Below are 16,754 nucleotides of genomic sequence, written 5' to 3'. Positions count from 1 at the left end.
TTTAGCATAGCGTTAGGCCAACCAGTGTCCTGAAGGAAGGTGTAGAAAATAAGGCTCTGCAGTAGGTGTTTTTTTTTTTGTGGATTTTAGAGGAAAACTGGATGCTTCACTGCAAGAAAGGGAAGACAAGGTTCCACTAATTATCCCAGAATTTCTATGGCCCAAAACCAACATGTCTACTTTGTCTGCTGCTGTGAATTCTCCATGTCAAATGTTTCTTTTGAAACTTAGAGAAGACTTATTTTTCCTTTGCAAGATGTCACATCTGTTCATGCTCATCCTGCACCACAAAGAGCCTGTGTTCATTCTCTCCCTAGAAGCGAGTGCTGCCAAACTAACACCAGCCTGCTTGGAGGAAGGATGGAGCACAGGGAAGGATGGCCAGGGAAAAGCCTGTTGTTGCTTGAGGCACGTGATAGGGAATGGGATGGGAGAGGAGGAGACTTGGCTGTGGAGCTGAGCCACGATAACAGCATCTCTAGGAAAAAGGTCATCAACAGTTGAGATGGAACCTTTCTGGCTATATTTCTTTTCAACAGCTAGTTTGATGATTTTAACAGCCAGTTCTACGAAGACAATTGTAACCTCCCCCAGCATATCTTGGTCTGTCTCCTTATTGCTTTACCAGTAACCACAAAGGTGATCTGTGGTTAAAAGCTCTCCCTCAGCTTAGGGGCTGGTCAGATTATGAACTGTACTGCCAGTGCAACTCTTCCATTAACTAGACTAGCTACATGCGTGTAGTAATCAGCAATAAGCATTCTTGAAGTGTGAGCAGCTGATAATGGTGTCAGTAGTTGAGCCATTCCATAGCTGCAGATTTCATTCTTGTTCTACTCAATATGGCCTACACATAGCTCTTCCAAATTTGTGGGGCCACATATGGCTGTGACTACAAACTGGAAAGTTACTTGGCAATGTAGACTCACTTTTTATGGTTATATTAGTCATGTTACTCAGCTTTGGTCCTAATGCAGTAGATGTAGCTATTACAGCAGTGCATCCCACAAAATAACTGGAAGCTGAAAATTGTCTTCTTTGAACATTAAATAAAAGAAAAAAAAATCATACCTGTGAAATACTGATCTAAAAGACCCATTACAGCCGTGGCTTGCAAATAAAAGGGTGCAGGATGTTGTGGTTTATTTAGTTCAGTCTTAACATGAGGATACTACAGAGCTAACTATTGAAGATACACAACATGAGCACTGAGATTCTACACTTCATTGTTCGATGTGGAATCTCATGTCAGTTCACTGATAGGGAAGTATAGACATTAAACCCATTGTGATCTGCATTGACCCAGAGCATAGGGAGCATCTGATAAAGCAGTAGTTTGTGTTGTGTGGAATACAGATGAGTTGAGATTGTTTTCCCAGATGTTGCTTGACCCACTGCTGACAACATCAGGTGAGTGAAGGGAAGCAGAAGGTAGAATGAGTAGTTGCCTGCTCTGCTCTGTGTGAATCTCAATGGCCCAAATAAACGTACTCTCTTCATCATCAGTAAAGCAGAAAATCCATTTCTTTTAAATAGTTCAGCCCACAAGCATGCATGCTGTAAGTGATCTTTGAACTTGGAGGTAGGAATGGTGAATTGGTTTTTGCAGTAGGTGAGCATTTGACCTGGAAATAAAATGTGGAAAGCTCCATACTTTGGTGCTTATATCCACAATATTCCAACTTTTACTGTTACCAGAAACAATAGACCACACATCTCACTACAAGTGCTGCCTTAGGTGATTTCGTATCAGAAATGTTGATGTTTGCACGCTCAAATTCAGTGATATGATCCAGAGATCAAAACCAAGCTGGGATAAATGTGATATGTGATAAATGTGATATGTGATACTTATGCATACCAAAAGTACCACCTAACTTTAGGCTTTTACTTAAGCATGAGATGAGTCACTCCTTAGCCACTTCCATCTGAACTGGGAAGGTAGTTCACTAGGTCAGACGTTGACATCATTTGGTCAGATAGATGGGCAAGGGCTATAAGACTTAAGAAGAAAAATAATGTTTAATCATTTAATTATAATTGTAATGTAGCTGGATTTCAGGGCTGTGCCTATGTGCACTCCCAATGCACTTAAGTTATTAATTCCCAGAGTGGTCCGGGAACTCCCAGACTAGTCGTCTGCATCAACGAGATAAAGGACTGGTTTGAGACAGCAGACCAAATTGAAAGGAGGTGATTGACTGAACTGCTGGCTATCTGCACAAGAAGTATTTGACAGATTGTCACAAGAACTGCCCCAGGGGGAATTTCAAGCAGTTCTTGAGATTTCCCAGGTGGTTCCTGCTGTGCCTAGACCAATTTGTATGCTTAAATGTGTTGATTAACATCCTGGGTGAAGAATCTGATTGTCCCAGCTATTCCCAGACAGTTCCTGCTGCAAAGTTAAGCAATTGTGCAAAGATAAGACCATCAATAGAAACAGTTCCAGTGTGTAGATGTGATCATGTAGGACAATGTTTTGTACATACTTAAGATAGTTACAAAATCTTTGTATGTAGGTTAAGGTAACCTATAACAATGGATTATACGTGTTTTGCAGTGGTCGTGTAAGACCACAGACCAGCAGATCATAAAAATTGGACAGAATTGTGTTTTAGGGAGTCTCACTGAAGTCTCACTGTTTTTTTTAACGGCGTTTTTACTTAGGCATCCAACTAAGATGTCCCTGCAAGTACCCTTACCATGGTGACACCCTTCCTCATCCAGACAGCAACCAGCTGTCCTCTTTGACAACTATATTGTCCACACAAGAGTTAGCCTAAGACAGTGATGATTTAAAGTATGCTTGGTTGGTAAGTGTCTATTCAACCAATGAAAATCAAATCCAATGGCAGGGATTATTTTTTTTTGCTATCAGTGGAAGCATTTCCAATGAATGACAGTATTGGTGGGGTTGTATATATCATACATTGGTGTATGCCAGTTTTGGAACCATGTTCAAGCAAACACTTCCAACAGAACTGCAGATCCCTCAATCTGAATATGGAAGAGAGGGACCTCTTTGACAGTTGGGAAGATGTGAGATGATATTTGGTGGGAAGATTATTTGTTTAGTATTAGCCGTATCAGCTGCAGAAGATAACAATGATAACAATGCTGATAAAGCCTTGAAGAACAAAATTGGACAGCATTCTCCTGTGTTCCACCATCTTCCTATTCAAGCACTTCCACTGGATGCTGCAGAATCAGATATTCATAACAGTTTATTTTCACAAGACTATTGACTGCCTACTAATTATCACGGATTATAACTGTTGGACTATATTTGCATTGCACTGCATTCAGATAATGTATTGTTCAAGGGCAGTGCATGATTGTTTATCTGTTAAATAGTTAACTATACGCCTCAGAGGCAGACACACAAAGTTATTAAGCAGATGTACATAACTTTCCTTCTTTCCACTTCATATGCAAGATCTAATTGCTATTAATTCAATACAAGACGTGAAATGCAGTATCTCTTTATGCTTGCATTCATTTATGCAGTGGTAGGTATTCAATTAAAATGTTTCTACAGCACTGTGGTTTTGGTCAAATACTGTCACGTATTATAATGGACTTGCAATCCTGCTGCATTTCACAAGCCTTTTGTCTTTTTGAAAACTGGCCTGCTCCAGATCAGTGAAATAAGAGGCATAGACTGCTGTTTCTTCCTGCCCTTTACTTTTCTCTTTTAGAGAACTGTTTAAAAAAATAATTAAATACAAATTGAAGATTCTGAATACCAAAATTTATAATCAGAACGTTGTACAGGTTTTGATAACTTGTGTGGCTTAGTTTTAGATATGAATTTCCAATTATGATAGAGATTTTATGTATTTGGTAATGAACATATTGAATACTACACACGTGAAGTCTCAGGTGATGAAATACGCTTGTGGTTATGACACAGCGCTGACACACTAAGAACAGGGTCTTTTATCCATGGTTTTCAGTACAGATGACTAGACATTAACAGATCAGGTTTTGTAAGCCAAGATATTTTCCTCCAGACTGCTTGGGAGGAAATGAGTATCCACCAAGAAACAGATAGCAATTCAAACTCCCCAGCACAGTGGAACCTTTGTGAAGTGGTCAGAATCTATCCATGCAGTCTGAGTAGCCTAAGCTGTACTTCCTCTATCCTCCCGTCCCTCTCTGCACAGAACAAAAAAAGCCATGCAACATTGCAAATTATTATTAGATGTGTTTTCTGTTATTACTCAGGCCTAGAATATGAAAAAAGTAATTTTAGATAAAATCATATCTGGTCTTAAATTTATGCCTATTCAAAACAGGCAGTGATGAAAGAAGTGCTGTGGAAATCAGTGAGGCTGGTCAGAAATTGGTCATGAGAATGGGAATCACGGTGCTGTTACTGACTTCCAGCAGTTGTTATCTGCTTAGTGACATCCAGCTTTCATAAGCAGCCTCACTTCTGACTTTGTGGAGGAAGACAAGATGCCAAAGGTGCAATAGCTTTTTGGAGATATCTGTGTAATTTCTTCTGAGACTTACAAATGTTGTCACTTAGTTTAAGATTTGGTAATGTAAGAATTTGGTATACTGGGATGAAGCCCAGTGTGATGAAAGGAGGTGCATCCTGAGCCTCTTTCAAGGGTCCCAGTCTGCCTACGTACTCTGTTCTGTTGTGCAGTGCTTCTACTGCACAACTGGCTATTCCAAAAGAAAGACTCATCCCTGGCTTTATAACCCCCTTATACTGGTGTTTTAGAAACACAGGAATTCTTTGTTAATTGTATAACTTTATCTGTTGTGAGCTTCTCTGTATCGCTACCTTTTCTTGCCTCTAGGTAAAAGCAGTACATTCACTATGTACTACCTCCACCAAGAAGCCAGGGTAGCTGCTCTTTGTAACTAACATATGTGAAGTGAAGAAAAAGGAGCCAACTCCTTTTTTTGACATCACCCACATTTATATCATAGTATCTGTCTGTGACATTTGAATAACAAGGATTCCTGTTTCACATTTGGCTTCTTAAACATCACTCATTGCAGCAATGTGTTTCACCTTCAGGGAAGGCCATTTTAGCAGAGAATGAGGAAAAGATAAATAAGTACACATGAGATTTTCCAAAAATTACTCATTTTGACAAAATATCCAATGTACCCTGGGAAAAAAAGAAGTTAAAAACACACAGTTCCTCAAACTGACTGCTGCAACTATTGCTTGTGCTATGTATCCCCATTACAGCTACTGCTTTCTCAGAACGTCATCATCCATCCATGAGAAATGAAAACATTTTCGGGACATTTGACGTACAGAATTTAACACTTTGATATGCCTAAGGGCTATAGTTTGTATATCCCCAGTGCTTGCTGGGGAGAGTTAACGGTCAGTTTGTGTTCCAGCACAGTTTCCTCGCATGGCACTAAAAGATAAAAAAGCTTGGAAGACATAAAATGACTATGGTCTTAGGTCTTAACGGCTATTTACTTGCTCACAAGGACATAGGACAGACTGTTCAAGGTGTTCCTATTCACTATTGGTATTGATGTGAGCATCTTATAAAAATGTTTAGTGATCCTTGCTTTTAGATTTACAAAGAACTGAAGTACATATATGTCCATGTCTGATGGATAAGCTGAAAAAAGGTAGCAGGTTGGAAGGACTCCAAGAGTATCCTTGATTCACCATGAGGGAGCTGCAATTGTTAGAATTCATTATTTGTAATGTGCCGACGTTGGCTTGTTTCTGAGAAACAATTGGAATTCAGGGATATGTTGCATGATAGTTCAGATGTGAGCTCCTTCCCATGGAGGAGTCCAGCAGGCAGGGTGAGCAGAAAGTATTCTGAAGGATGAGGGCTGAAATGGTCAGTCTTATAGTGAAAAATTGTGTTTATCTTTACCTGGGCACATCTTTTTTTATTACACTTTTCCACATCACTGGAAATTACAAGCCATGCTGTGCATCTGATGTAGCACGAGCACACAGTGAAGTCACTCTTCTTATAGGTCTGAAACCATCTAAGCCTGGGTCAGGGCATTCAGGCAGATTTGGAGTTTGAGTACCTGCTTCAAAGGGGAGATACATACTAAGGTTATTAATGAGATGCCACGGAGTCAACTCTTTTTGAGTCAACTTGATATGAGAACACTTGAATTTCTAAATTGAGTACTTTTATTTCTGTTAGTAGAGATACCACTTTTCAGATCAAACTCACTTAATCCTGCAGAAGTTTCATTTTCTGATGGTGCAACGCTGGTGTCTAGGTCTCACCCTTTCAGCAACAAAGATGAAAACTCAGTAGCGTTTCAGTCCCCTGATAATTTTCTTATATACTGTTCCATTACTTCAGGTTTGACCCCTTTCACAGTTGAATGGATTCCACAGTTTTTAGCTGATATAGTTGAAAGCCTTTATAAAATGGTTCCATTTGTATTGTTTTAACCAGCCATTTAGGATCAGTGTTGACCAGTCTATCTGACTGCATTTTTATCTGATGGTCCTTAGGGTGAAAACTACAAGATCATCTGGAATTAGGATGACACAGGTGACCTTGGTCTCACACTGACAGTTTCAGGAAGTGTAAGAGATACATGCCTGCTACATAGACACTTGATTTAAACACCATTCATGTAAACACACTGTTATCTCAAGTATTTGACCAATACTTAACCAGAAACTAGGCAAGAAGGTGTCATGAACACCAAGTTCAATATTTCTTGCTTTGAAGGAGCCCAGCTTTCCTGATAATGTCTTTATTTTCTTCAGGTTGTTTCTCTAGTTAGTCCTGCATTATTCAAGAGACATTTTATCTCTCTCTGGTAACAAAGAAAAATAATGCTTCCTCCCTATCCCTCTGTTGCATTTAGTGCTTCTTATACTATGTTATTGTTAGTACTGCTTGTTCATACTTGTAATACATTTTATCCTTTAATATCCTTTTTATCCCAGATGTATTCCTGGAGCTTTTTTAGTCCTCAGGAGTTTTGATCTATTATAATACTTACCATTGGAGAATAGCACACTGCTTCATATAATGTTTGTTCTCTTCAAGCAATAGTTGTGATATAAGAAGTTTCCACTCCGGCCTCCAGACGTGCAGGATGGAGGATGATTTGTTTTCCTGCCAAGCCTTTGCTTTTGCAGAAAACAAGAGACTTAATAATGGGCTATGGCATTTATTCCACCAACTGGATGGGTGTGTGTTCTAACCACTAATGTCCCCTTTCTTGGTCCAGCATTTTCAGCTGTCAAAAGTTTCACCAGAGCAAGGCTCTGAAGACAGAAACAATGAAAGTTTAGGTTTGGAGAGAGGTGCTTTTACAGGTGAGATGCTGGATAGTAGCTCATAATTGCCTTCTCAATCATAGAATTAATTCTTTTTTTCTTGTACATATTTGCTTTTTTTTTTTTTTTTTTTTTGCTTCATATTAGGATGTCAGTCCTAATTCCCACATACTTTCCATAAACTGCCACTGGACATTAGGAAAAGGTTCTTCACTGAGGAGGTGGTCAGTCACTGGAACAGGCTCCCCAGGGTCATGATGGTACCAAGTCTGTCAGAGTTCAAGGACCTTCCGAATGTTGCTCTTAGCCGTATGGTTTGGTTTTAGCTAGTACTGCAAGGAACAGAGAGTTGCACTCACTGATGCTTACAGGTCCCTTCCAACTTTAGATATTCCTTGATTCTGTGATTCTGTCTTCTGCAGCTCTGGTTGTTACATTGAGGTGCATTCTGTTTTGTATTGGATACAAACAGGATAAGATCTTTCAGTCTTAAAAGGGTGAGAAGTCCTTCCCTCAAAACTTTGGGGTTTTGGTTGGGGAGGTTTTGCAAATGATAACTAATATTTTAGACCTGCATTCTCCTTCCAGGCATTACTTGGTTAATAATAATCAAACACTGTAACTGTTCTGCTACCTTCTTTCATCATCCTTAAAAAAATGGACTCTTGCACAAAATCTATTAGAGGAAAAAAATCCCACTTCAGATACATTTTTGTCACTGAACTGAAGGTATTGTCCATCCAACATAAGGTGTTTATGCAGGAGATGGTGCTGCTTTTTATTCTGGACAGTGTGTCTTGATTACACCTGTTTAATATCCTGACAATATGAAAAATATACATTGAATGACTCTGGACTTTCACCCCAAGAGCTGCATGGAGTTTTGCCAGAACATATAATGGCTGCAGCTAATGGGCATGTATTTACATAGTTACTAAAATTAAAAAGCTGACAAAATAATATTTTCATGGATTTCTATCTTCCCTGATGGATTAGGACAAAGAGCTGGTTGATTGAGTCCACTGGCAATTAAAGCATGCAATTTATCTTTCTTATCTTTCCATACAGGTGAAGTGAGAAGGGCAGCCATGAGCTGCTTTTGACCACTGGCCAAATTCTTGCCAGACCTACCTGTCAGTCAGCTTTCAGCAGAAATGGCTTCCTGCCATTTGATCTAGTCCAGCTTGTGTGTCTCTTTTCACTCATTCACTGACAGGAAGGAAAAAAAAAAGGGGAAAAAATAATAAGAAGGGTTTTTTTTTTTATCTTACAGGGAAGACTGGGTTTTTTGCCTCTGCTGGGGAGGTAGGACTGGGAGGCTGGTGTTTGGTTTATTCTCACTGACCTTTTGACAGGATGCTCTGACTGTTGTAGGTCTTCCACCCTTGTCTGCCACACTGAAAACATGCAGAGTTGAGACCAAAGAGCCCAAAGGAACAAGAAACAGCACTAACTGAAACTGGACAGACTTTTCTATTCTGCAGTCTCATCTTGCACAAATGAATAGAGAAAAACAGAGGGCATTCAGTATTTTGGAGATAGCGGAGAAAATTAAGAATATCTCAAATGAGAGTAAAGGAAAGGACTCAGAGTCAAATGAAAACTGTCCATTTGAGTTTGGGGCTAAGCGAGGAGGGAGGAATAGAAACCTTGTGGAGAAAAGCCAGCCAAAGACTGAGGGAAGGGAGCTAATCCTCAAAGATCCAGGAGGTGAATTACTTCGTGCTTATTTCTTTTCTGAAGAAGCTGTAAGGCTGAATGTCTTGTTACCTAAATAGCAGAGTCAAAAAAACATCCATTATGCTTATGTAACAGTCTGCAGTCTCATCCATTTAAAGCATGTTGGTTCCAAACATAGAGCACGTCTTAACTCTTAGCACCCTCAGTTAATTTTTTTATTAAGGAAGTTGTTTTGAAGATGCATTCTTAAATCAGGTTTTTCCCACTTGTCTGCCCTGTGTGTATTGGTGAGAGATTTGTGAAGGAAGAAAAACAACCCAACAAAAAAGAAAAACAAGCATCAGTCAGACTGCATTACAGAGTTTGCTACAGAGAGGAGAATTAATTTGCAGTTATTCTTCTTTGCTGTATACTGATGCTTTTTTGGGGAGTTTTTTTTGTTCTGCCTTTTTAATATCTAATCTTCCTTTCCAGTTGTGGCTTGCTTCACAGTTTCTGCATTTGCTCTACATTATCCAGGACCTAGAGGTTCAGCTAATCATCCATTTCTATCTCAACCTTTTTGCTCACTGCTATTTGTATCCAGACTTGTTGCACGTATGTGTGGAAGATATCATCTGTTCATAAACTGAGAGATGAGGTGGAATTCTATTAAAGTCACCCAAGCTTCTGTGATGAGTAAGAACAACAGCCATGAAGGCCAGCAGAAACAGAAAAATAATTTTAGCAAAAGTGTGTAAATTCCCATCTCCTTAGAGCTGTTTCTCAGTGTGAATTATTGTTATTACTGTAAATACTCTGGCACCAGAAATTCTGAATCTAGAAAAGTTACCCAGCTTTGCTGGATTCCTGGTTTCCTTGACAACAATTCATATAAATAGTAAGGACCTGTTATGGGGAGAGGGGGGAATATCGAAACCTGTGAATCACCGGGACAAAATTAAATCCGAGGCTGAAGTTACAAGATACTGAGCAAGCAGAGTCTGTTTTCATGTTTTTAGAGTCTGTTTTCATTTGAATATGGCTCTTCTGTTAATTTTTGCTAGATACCTGACAAGGATGAAGCAAAGGCAGTGATTTTCCAAAGGTGAGATGCAAGGAGATTCCTTTTGACATTCCTTACAGGTGACAGACACGTTCTTTGTCCCAGGCTCTTTGGTCACTTGGAACCAGTCTCTCTTGTGTGATTTTGATTCCTTTTTTTTTCTTACTGTTATTTGTAAAAAAGAAATACAGTGTGCTAAAGACAGGCATGACTGCTACCCATATTTAAATGTTATCCTCTGCCCCCCTCCTTTCTCAATGATTCAGTTAACCCAGTCTCAGCAACAAGATGTTGATACTGCTTTCCTGGAAGCAAGAACCTGATAAAGGAGATCAGCCACATGTCCCTGCAGAGAGTTTAGATATCATGAGGGATGGTCAGTGTGAAATGGGGAAGATTATCCTGAAAGGATGCCTGATCTGTGCTAGTGCCACTGGAATTGTGACTCAGGTTTCATTTATGTGGGAAGAGGTATGGCAAAAATTTATAGTAGGATGAAGTTCTCCCTGTGTGAAACTGAAAAACAGTGACGAGGAAAACTGTACTTTTGGAAATCCAGCTTTCCATCAAGTCATTCATTGCAAGGCTCAGTTAACATTTTTCTTATTTCAATCACTGTATTCTAGATTCCACATATTTTTTATAGCAAAACCTGGGTGAAAGCCCAAAGGAGGCAGAATTACCTACAGACTGCCTTTCAACTTCCCCCAGCCTTTTCTGTGTCCTGACTCCCCCTATTTGCTGCTGGCTTTTCCTCCCACCATAGTGAATCTGCACTGATTAACTCTGAGTGATGGTGGGATTTGTTTCTGTTTGACCCCTTTTATTAGCCCACCTCTGAAAGGGGTGCATGCAAGTGGCACCTTCTGCCTCCAAGCTTGCTGTTACTCAGCCTGGTGCATTAGCCCAGCCAGTCTGACCTTCAGGCTCTTGCAAGATACTGGCCTTAGTGATGCTTTTTTAAAGTCAGCTGAGCAGAAATGGTATCTTTTATTTGGAGTGGGAATGGGGATATTATGTCATAGCTGAGGATTATTTTTATTGATTCTTTTTTTTTCCAAAGATATCTAGGAAGATGCAGTGAATGTAGTGAGAAAATCAATACAGTATTGAAGGTTGCATTTTTCCAGTGTAAAGTGTTTAAGGACATGCTGCCAGGGAAAACACTTCATCAGCCAAACCTCCCTCGTCTTACCACGCTAAACAAGAAGCACTTTTTGCAGCTCAGGAGGTGCTATGGTGCTGTATGTTCTGTGGGACAGTGAGGAATTCTATTAAGAAAATGGAAGACAAGAGAGTGTAACAGAAACTTCATGAAGTTCAACAAGGAGAAGTGTGAAGTCTTGCACCTGGGAACTACACCATGTACCAGTACGTGAGCCACCCAGCTGGAAAGCAGCTTGGCGGAAAAGAAGCGGGTGGTCCTGGTGGATACCAGGTTGAACATGAGCCAGCAGTGTATCCTTGTGACAAAGAGAGCTGGTGGTATCCTTGGCTGCGTTGAATGAAGTATTGCCAGCAGGTTGAGGGAGGTGACCCTTCCACTCTACTCAGTTGAGGCTACTGCTGGAGTGTGCTGGGTCAGGTTCTGGGCTCTTCAATACAAGAGAGACATGGGCATACTGGAGAGAGTCCAGTGAAGTCAGGTTCACTAAGATGATTAAGGGACTGGAGCACTTCACACATAATGAAAGGCTGAGAAAATTGGGACTGTTCAGCCTGGAGAAGAGAATGCTCAGGGGAAACTCATCAATGAATATAAGTACCTGAAGGGAGGTGAAGACAGAGCCAGGTTGTTTTCAGAGGTGCCTAGTGACAGGTCAAGAGACAGTGAGCACAAACTGAAACACAGGAGGTTCCCTCTATAGCTGGGTCCAGACAAACAGGAGTTGTAAATAAGGTGTGGCACTCTGCTGCAGGATGTTGTGTTTGCTAAAAACTTATAGGACATAAAAAAATTGATGAAATTCACAGATGAGAAATCTGTCCAAAGTTGTTAACAAAAGAAATACCATCTCTGACTCCAAAATCTGGTGCAGATTGCTAGATGATGGGAGTATATATGTAGGTGGTATATTTCCCTCTTTTAAAACTCTTCAGTAGGCACCTGCCACCATCCACTATCATATACTGTCTCCTGAGCTCTATGGACTTCTGATCTGACACAGTGTAGGTACCTGTATGTTGTTCATCCTTTCCTGTTGGTCAGTGCTTCTGCTGTCATTCTGTTCATGTTAGTAGTGTTTTCCAAGTGTGCTGTCTGCTGAGCCTCAAGAGTCTTTCAAAGAGGCTTAAGGTACCTGCCCATGTGCAGATTTTGCTTACAGCAACAGAGCAATCAGTATTCACCTGGGAAGCCTGGGCAAATTCCTGCATCACCTGTTTGTGGGGAAAAAAATGACATGCTTAGGGAAAACTGTGTCACTGCAGTTCCATAAAGAAGTACAGTATAAGAGTTGAAGTCTGGCTGAATGTATTAGTGATGACTTTGTAGAAGAGTTGTGCTCTTGATCTCAATGTGTGAGCAACCATACTCAAGCGTTTTTAAGAATGAAAATACTTGAGAATGTGTACAATTCATTCACAACCAAGAAGGAGCTGCTGTTTCCCCTCTCTCTGTCACAGAAATAGAAAAGCATGATTTTAAGTTGTCTCTATTAGATTTCACTCCTTAAAAACGGCAGTTCTGATAACTCTGATGAACATTTATACAATGGGAGCAACTGTGAGAAAGCTGAGTTAGGATGCATACAGCACTGTGTTTCTGCCAGCTGTTCCCAGAGGCAATCAGAGCATAGTTATGGAAGACAACATGCTGGTAAAGTATTGCTGGTCATGGAGACTGTTCCTCCTGCTTCTCTGGCATTTACCAGGGTGATCGGTTGTATACAGCATGCAGACTCATGGGCATATAATTTCTATATTCAGTGCCAGAAACACCAAATAATTTAGATAATTTAGTGTATTTTCAGTCTTCAATTATGGAAAGAATAAAGATGATTCTGATGAAAGTTCTATACTGAGTAGATATTATTTCACTTAGCTTACTTAAAAGAATCACTGTCAGCACCAGCTAAATGCCTTTCTTCACTCTCCTCTCATGCACAAAAATCCAGACCTTGAGAGCCAGAGATCCAAGGTGTGCTATTTCTGCTGAACTGAGAATTACACAAATGGCAAAGTGTGTCACACTATTTTGTTTCGCTTTCCTCTTTTACTTCTTTTTTTTTCCTGTTCCTGCCATATCTTATAAGAGTGTTTGTTCTCTAAAGGCAACTCTGATCTAGCTTGTAAAGCAGATGATTCACAGACATTCTATATATGGGCCATTATAACTACACTGGAGAGAAAAAAACTGTATTAAGGCTTACAGAAAATGTTTAGACAACATTTAGGTAAATGAAATGGCCAAGTGTTACCAGTTATACCAAAGTGGGCAGCTTGGAGATTGCAGAAGTTACAAGTTTGTGCTTATGCCACCTTGTTTATCGCAAACTGGCAATTCTTAACTACTAAGCACCTATTCAACCACAGTGTTCTTGTGTGCCTTTTAGGAAGACCATATGTAGTACCCAGAGAGAGTGAGCCTTCACAGTGCTGTTGTGTAGTGTAAGTTTTCTTTAGCACAAATTTGTAATGGTTAGATTATTCATGAATAGCAAAGCCATGAAGAAATTATACTGGGGACAAGTTAGGACCCCTCTTTATGTCTTAGACAACAGTGCATCAGAGGAGATAAAACTTCAGGTATATTTAACGGATTGAGAGTTCCAACTTCACCATATGCTCAGATCAGAGGTGTCTGTCAGCTGTGGTAGACCATTTGGGACTGCTCTTTTCATTTTTAGAAGTGATCCTTTCAGGCTTCAGGATGGTAGGCTTTTGGCTTCTGTGTGCCAGATCAGAAGGAACTGCCAGGCAAGGATCTACTCCCTGCAGTGAGACATGTCATGGCTCCTTGAAGGTGATGATACACTTTTCCAGCCACCTTTTACCTTCCCTTCTTGTCTCAGGCTATTCATGCAACATCTGAACCCCTGCCTTATTAGGCTTATTTGCATAAGCATATTAGGAGTTATTCTGGCGCTATTGTGTGTTTGGACTAATAAAATGAAGGACATGCCATCCAAAATCAATAGCATATGGATGTGTACTAACAAAAGCAAGCTCAAGTCTCTAAAAGTACTTCAGCTCTTTTACCTTGTCAGTATGACTAGAGAGCTGATCTCCATGGCTGGTCTATTGCAGCAATGTCAAGTGGCAGATTCAGAATGATATAGAGAGTACGGAGAAGCAGAGTAAATTCTGCTTGGCTGACACCTTAATGTGATGGTCCATTCCTGGGTCCCTTATGCAGGAGAGCTAGGACCACAAATAACTGGAGATTTGAGGGTGTGCATTTGAAATTATCTCTGATTCAAACTCAGAAAACATTTATGGGGAGCACTGAGGTTTACTTTTATATAACTGGAGACTTAATATTGCCATGTCTCTGGGAGACCCAAGCGCTCTTCTAAGCATCATACAAATTACAGAGAGAGCAAGCAAGCAAGAATGAAATGGTGCTTTAGACCCATGAATTAACCATGCTGTGTATTACTTCCCTCTATAATTTCTTTCATAGTGGTTTATACCACAGTCCTAGCAATCATTGCTTATATTAATTCTGGCATTTTACAGTGCAAATCCTATAGAAAGCACAAGTAAGTAATAGATACATGTGGAGGTGACAGTGCCAGCCATATGTAAGTGATTGCATATTAATTATATACACAATGGAACACACCAGTGGATTGCCAGGATGTGGTGCCTTTCGAAAAAGCAACTGAAACTTCCCACTTCAGTTTGCTCTTTCTGTTTTAAGATAAGCTGCTTTTCCTGCCTTTCCCCTTGAAATTTTGCTTTTCTCCTTAAAGGTTTGCTCTACTACCCTGTCTTTTTACCAGCTTAGCAGTGGGGGAAATCTCTGCCCTGGTACAGTAACCTTGATAATACAGAAGACAACTGTTTGCCATTTTAAAGGGAAAAGAGCAGGTCAGCTTACATCAGCAGTGGCCTTGTTACTTTATATTTATAAAAGAAATGGTCTCTAAGCAGCTATTATTAGCCTTTCTTAAACTACTCTTCCAGCTTCCAAATAACGTTTAGGAACCTATCTCTTATCAGAAGGTTTTCTTAAATGATTTTGGAGGAAATGAGTTCTTCTGTGCAAAAAGATGTTTCACATAAAAACTTTACAGTACCAGTGAGCAGATATGAGACAGTTAAACAACAGAATAAATCTTCTGTTTTATGAATGCAGTTATTTTCTGCCTACGTTCTCTGAAGTATAACATGCCAGGACAAATCCTGAAATCAGCCTCACTCAGGTCCCCTACAGACAAAATGCTAATTGAAGCTAATGGGAGCATGACTCAGGGAAAAACTTAAAATCTGAGAATTCTAGTGCATGCACTTTTAAACATTAAATGAGGAATTTCAAACAGGGCAACAGGAACTGTACAAAAACTTCTATATCCCATTTTTATATCCCAGTGATATTTGAGAACTTGAGTCTTGAAGAAAATTCAGCATAGCTCATGGAACATTCTAGTGCAAGTAGCACAATGTAATACTGAGTTTAGTATCCCAACTTATTTTAGAAGCTGTAGAAATGTTTTGTTTAGCCCTTAATGAAGAAATGTGTTTGGGTTTGCCTATTCAATATATACCTAACAAAAAATGTGGCTAAAAATGTTCTCACACTTTCTCCACTTTGGGGCATGTCTGTGTGATGTCAGTGGTTAGAAATTAAAGATGTAAGGCTTAGGAAAAATTTGAGTTCATAAGAAGTAATTCTTTAGCAATTTTCTGGACCAGTGTTCTAAATGACTGGCCTTTTGAAATTCTGCCCTCGAATCTGTAAGAAATAAAAGAAAACCCCAAAAAGCTTGTTAGTTCTACTTAAGTCATAAGATTCTGGGAATGGCAGAAGTTCAAACCAAAGTTTTTGTTTTGTTTGAAAATGAGAGCAGAATACCTTACACCTGAAATTTTGATACAAAAATATATTTCAGTTTTATCAAGATACGTGGATGACTCACAATGGATTGTACAAAGTTGGACAGGCTCAACTAATTTCAATTATTTTGTGTAAAGCAGTTGCCTTGAAGAACCCTTTGTCAATCTTATAGCAGCTTTATCATATTGTAAAGCTTTTGAAGTTAATTTAAAAGCAGGATTTTAGATGGCTGTTTCCACCTCAGCAATCTTCCACTATTACAAGAAACTAGTGTCAGGAAGAGTTCCTCTCTCTAATGAAGATTATTTTTTTCTTCCTCTTTCCCACTTCCTTTTTCCTGTCAGTCGGAAGTGTCTTGGATCCCCAACAAACACTACTCTGGGATTTACGGGCTGATGAAGTTGGTTCTGACTAAGACTCTACCTTCCAATCTTGAGCGAGTCATTGTCCTCGACACAGATATAACATTTGCCACTGACATTGCTGAGCTATGGGCCGTCTTTCACAAATTCAAAGGTATTCTAATGAATTTTTTTTACTGTCTTTATTTGAGGGGGAGGGAAAATGGTAAAGCAAACAATATAGTGGGGGTAAAGGGCTATCTGAGATTTGTTAAATGTTTTCACTTTTTCTATTTTTGGTATTTGAATATAGTTGTCCTATTTGTGAGCTCTTTCCTCAATGATTTGCTGTACAGAGTGATTGATGACACTTATTGTCTATGTAGTGTGTTTTAGTGGTCTCATTATTTGGGACAGGTGAGAGTTTGA

At 39.6% G+C, this 16,754-nt stretch overlaps 1 protein-coding gene across 5 annotated transcripts in view; it reads left to right on the top strand.

Annotated features, from left to right (window-relative positions):
- LARGE1 (LARGE xylosyl- and glucuronyltransferase 1) overlaps positions 1-16,754 on the top strand; it is a 281,109-nt gene that overhangs the window by 158,999 nt on the left and 105,356 nt on the right. For all 5 annotated transcript variants that reach the window (XM_061371803.1, XM_061371799.1, XM_061371800.1 and 2 more), the window contains one exon: positions 16,329-16,500. In XM_061371803.1, the coding sequence (XP_061227787.1) occupies positions 16,329-16,500 (172 nt within the window). The remainder of the gene's footprint in view (positions 1-16,328; positions 16,501-16,754) is intronic.

The sequence above is a fragment of the Neopsephotus bourkii genome, unplaced genomic scaffold (assembly GCF_033783945.1).
Source record: "Neopsephotus bourkii isolate Nb327-2 ecotype Australia unplaced genomic scaffold, CSIRO-AGI_Nbou_v1 NB_1589, whole genome shotgun sequence".
Lineage (NCBI taxonomy): Eukaryota > Metazoa > Chordata > Aves > Psittaciformes > Psittacidae > Neopsephotus > Neopsephotus bourkii.
This window is presented reverse-complemented; position numbering and strand designations above follow the sequence as displayed.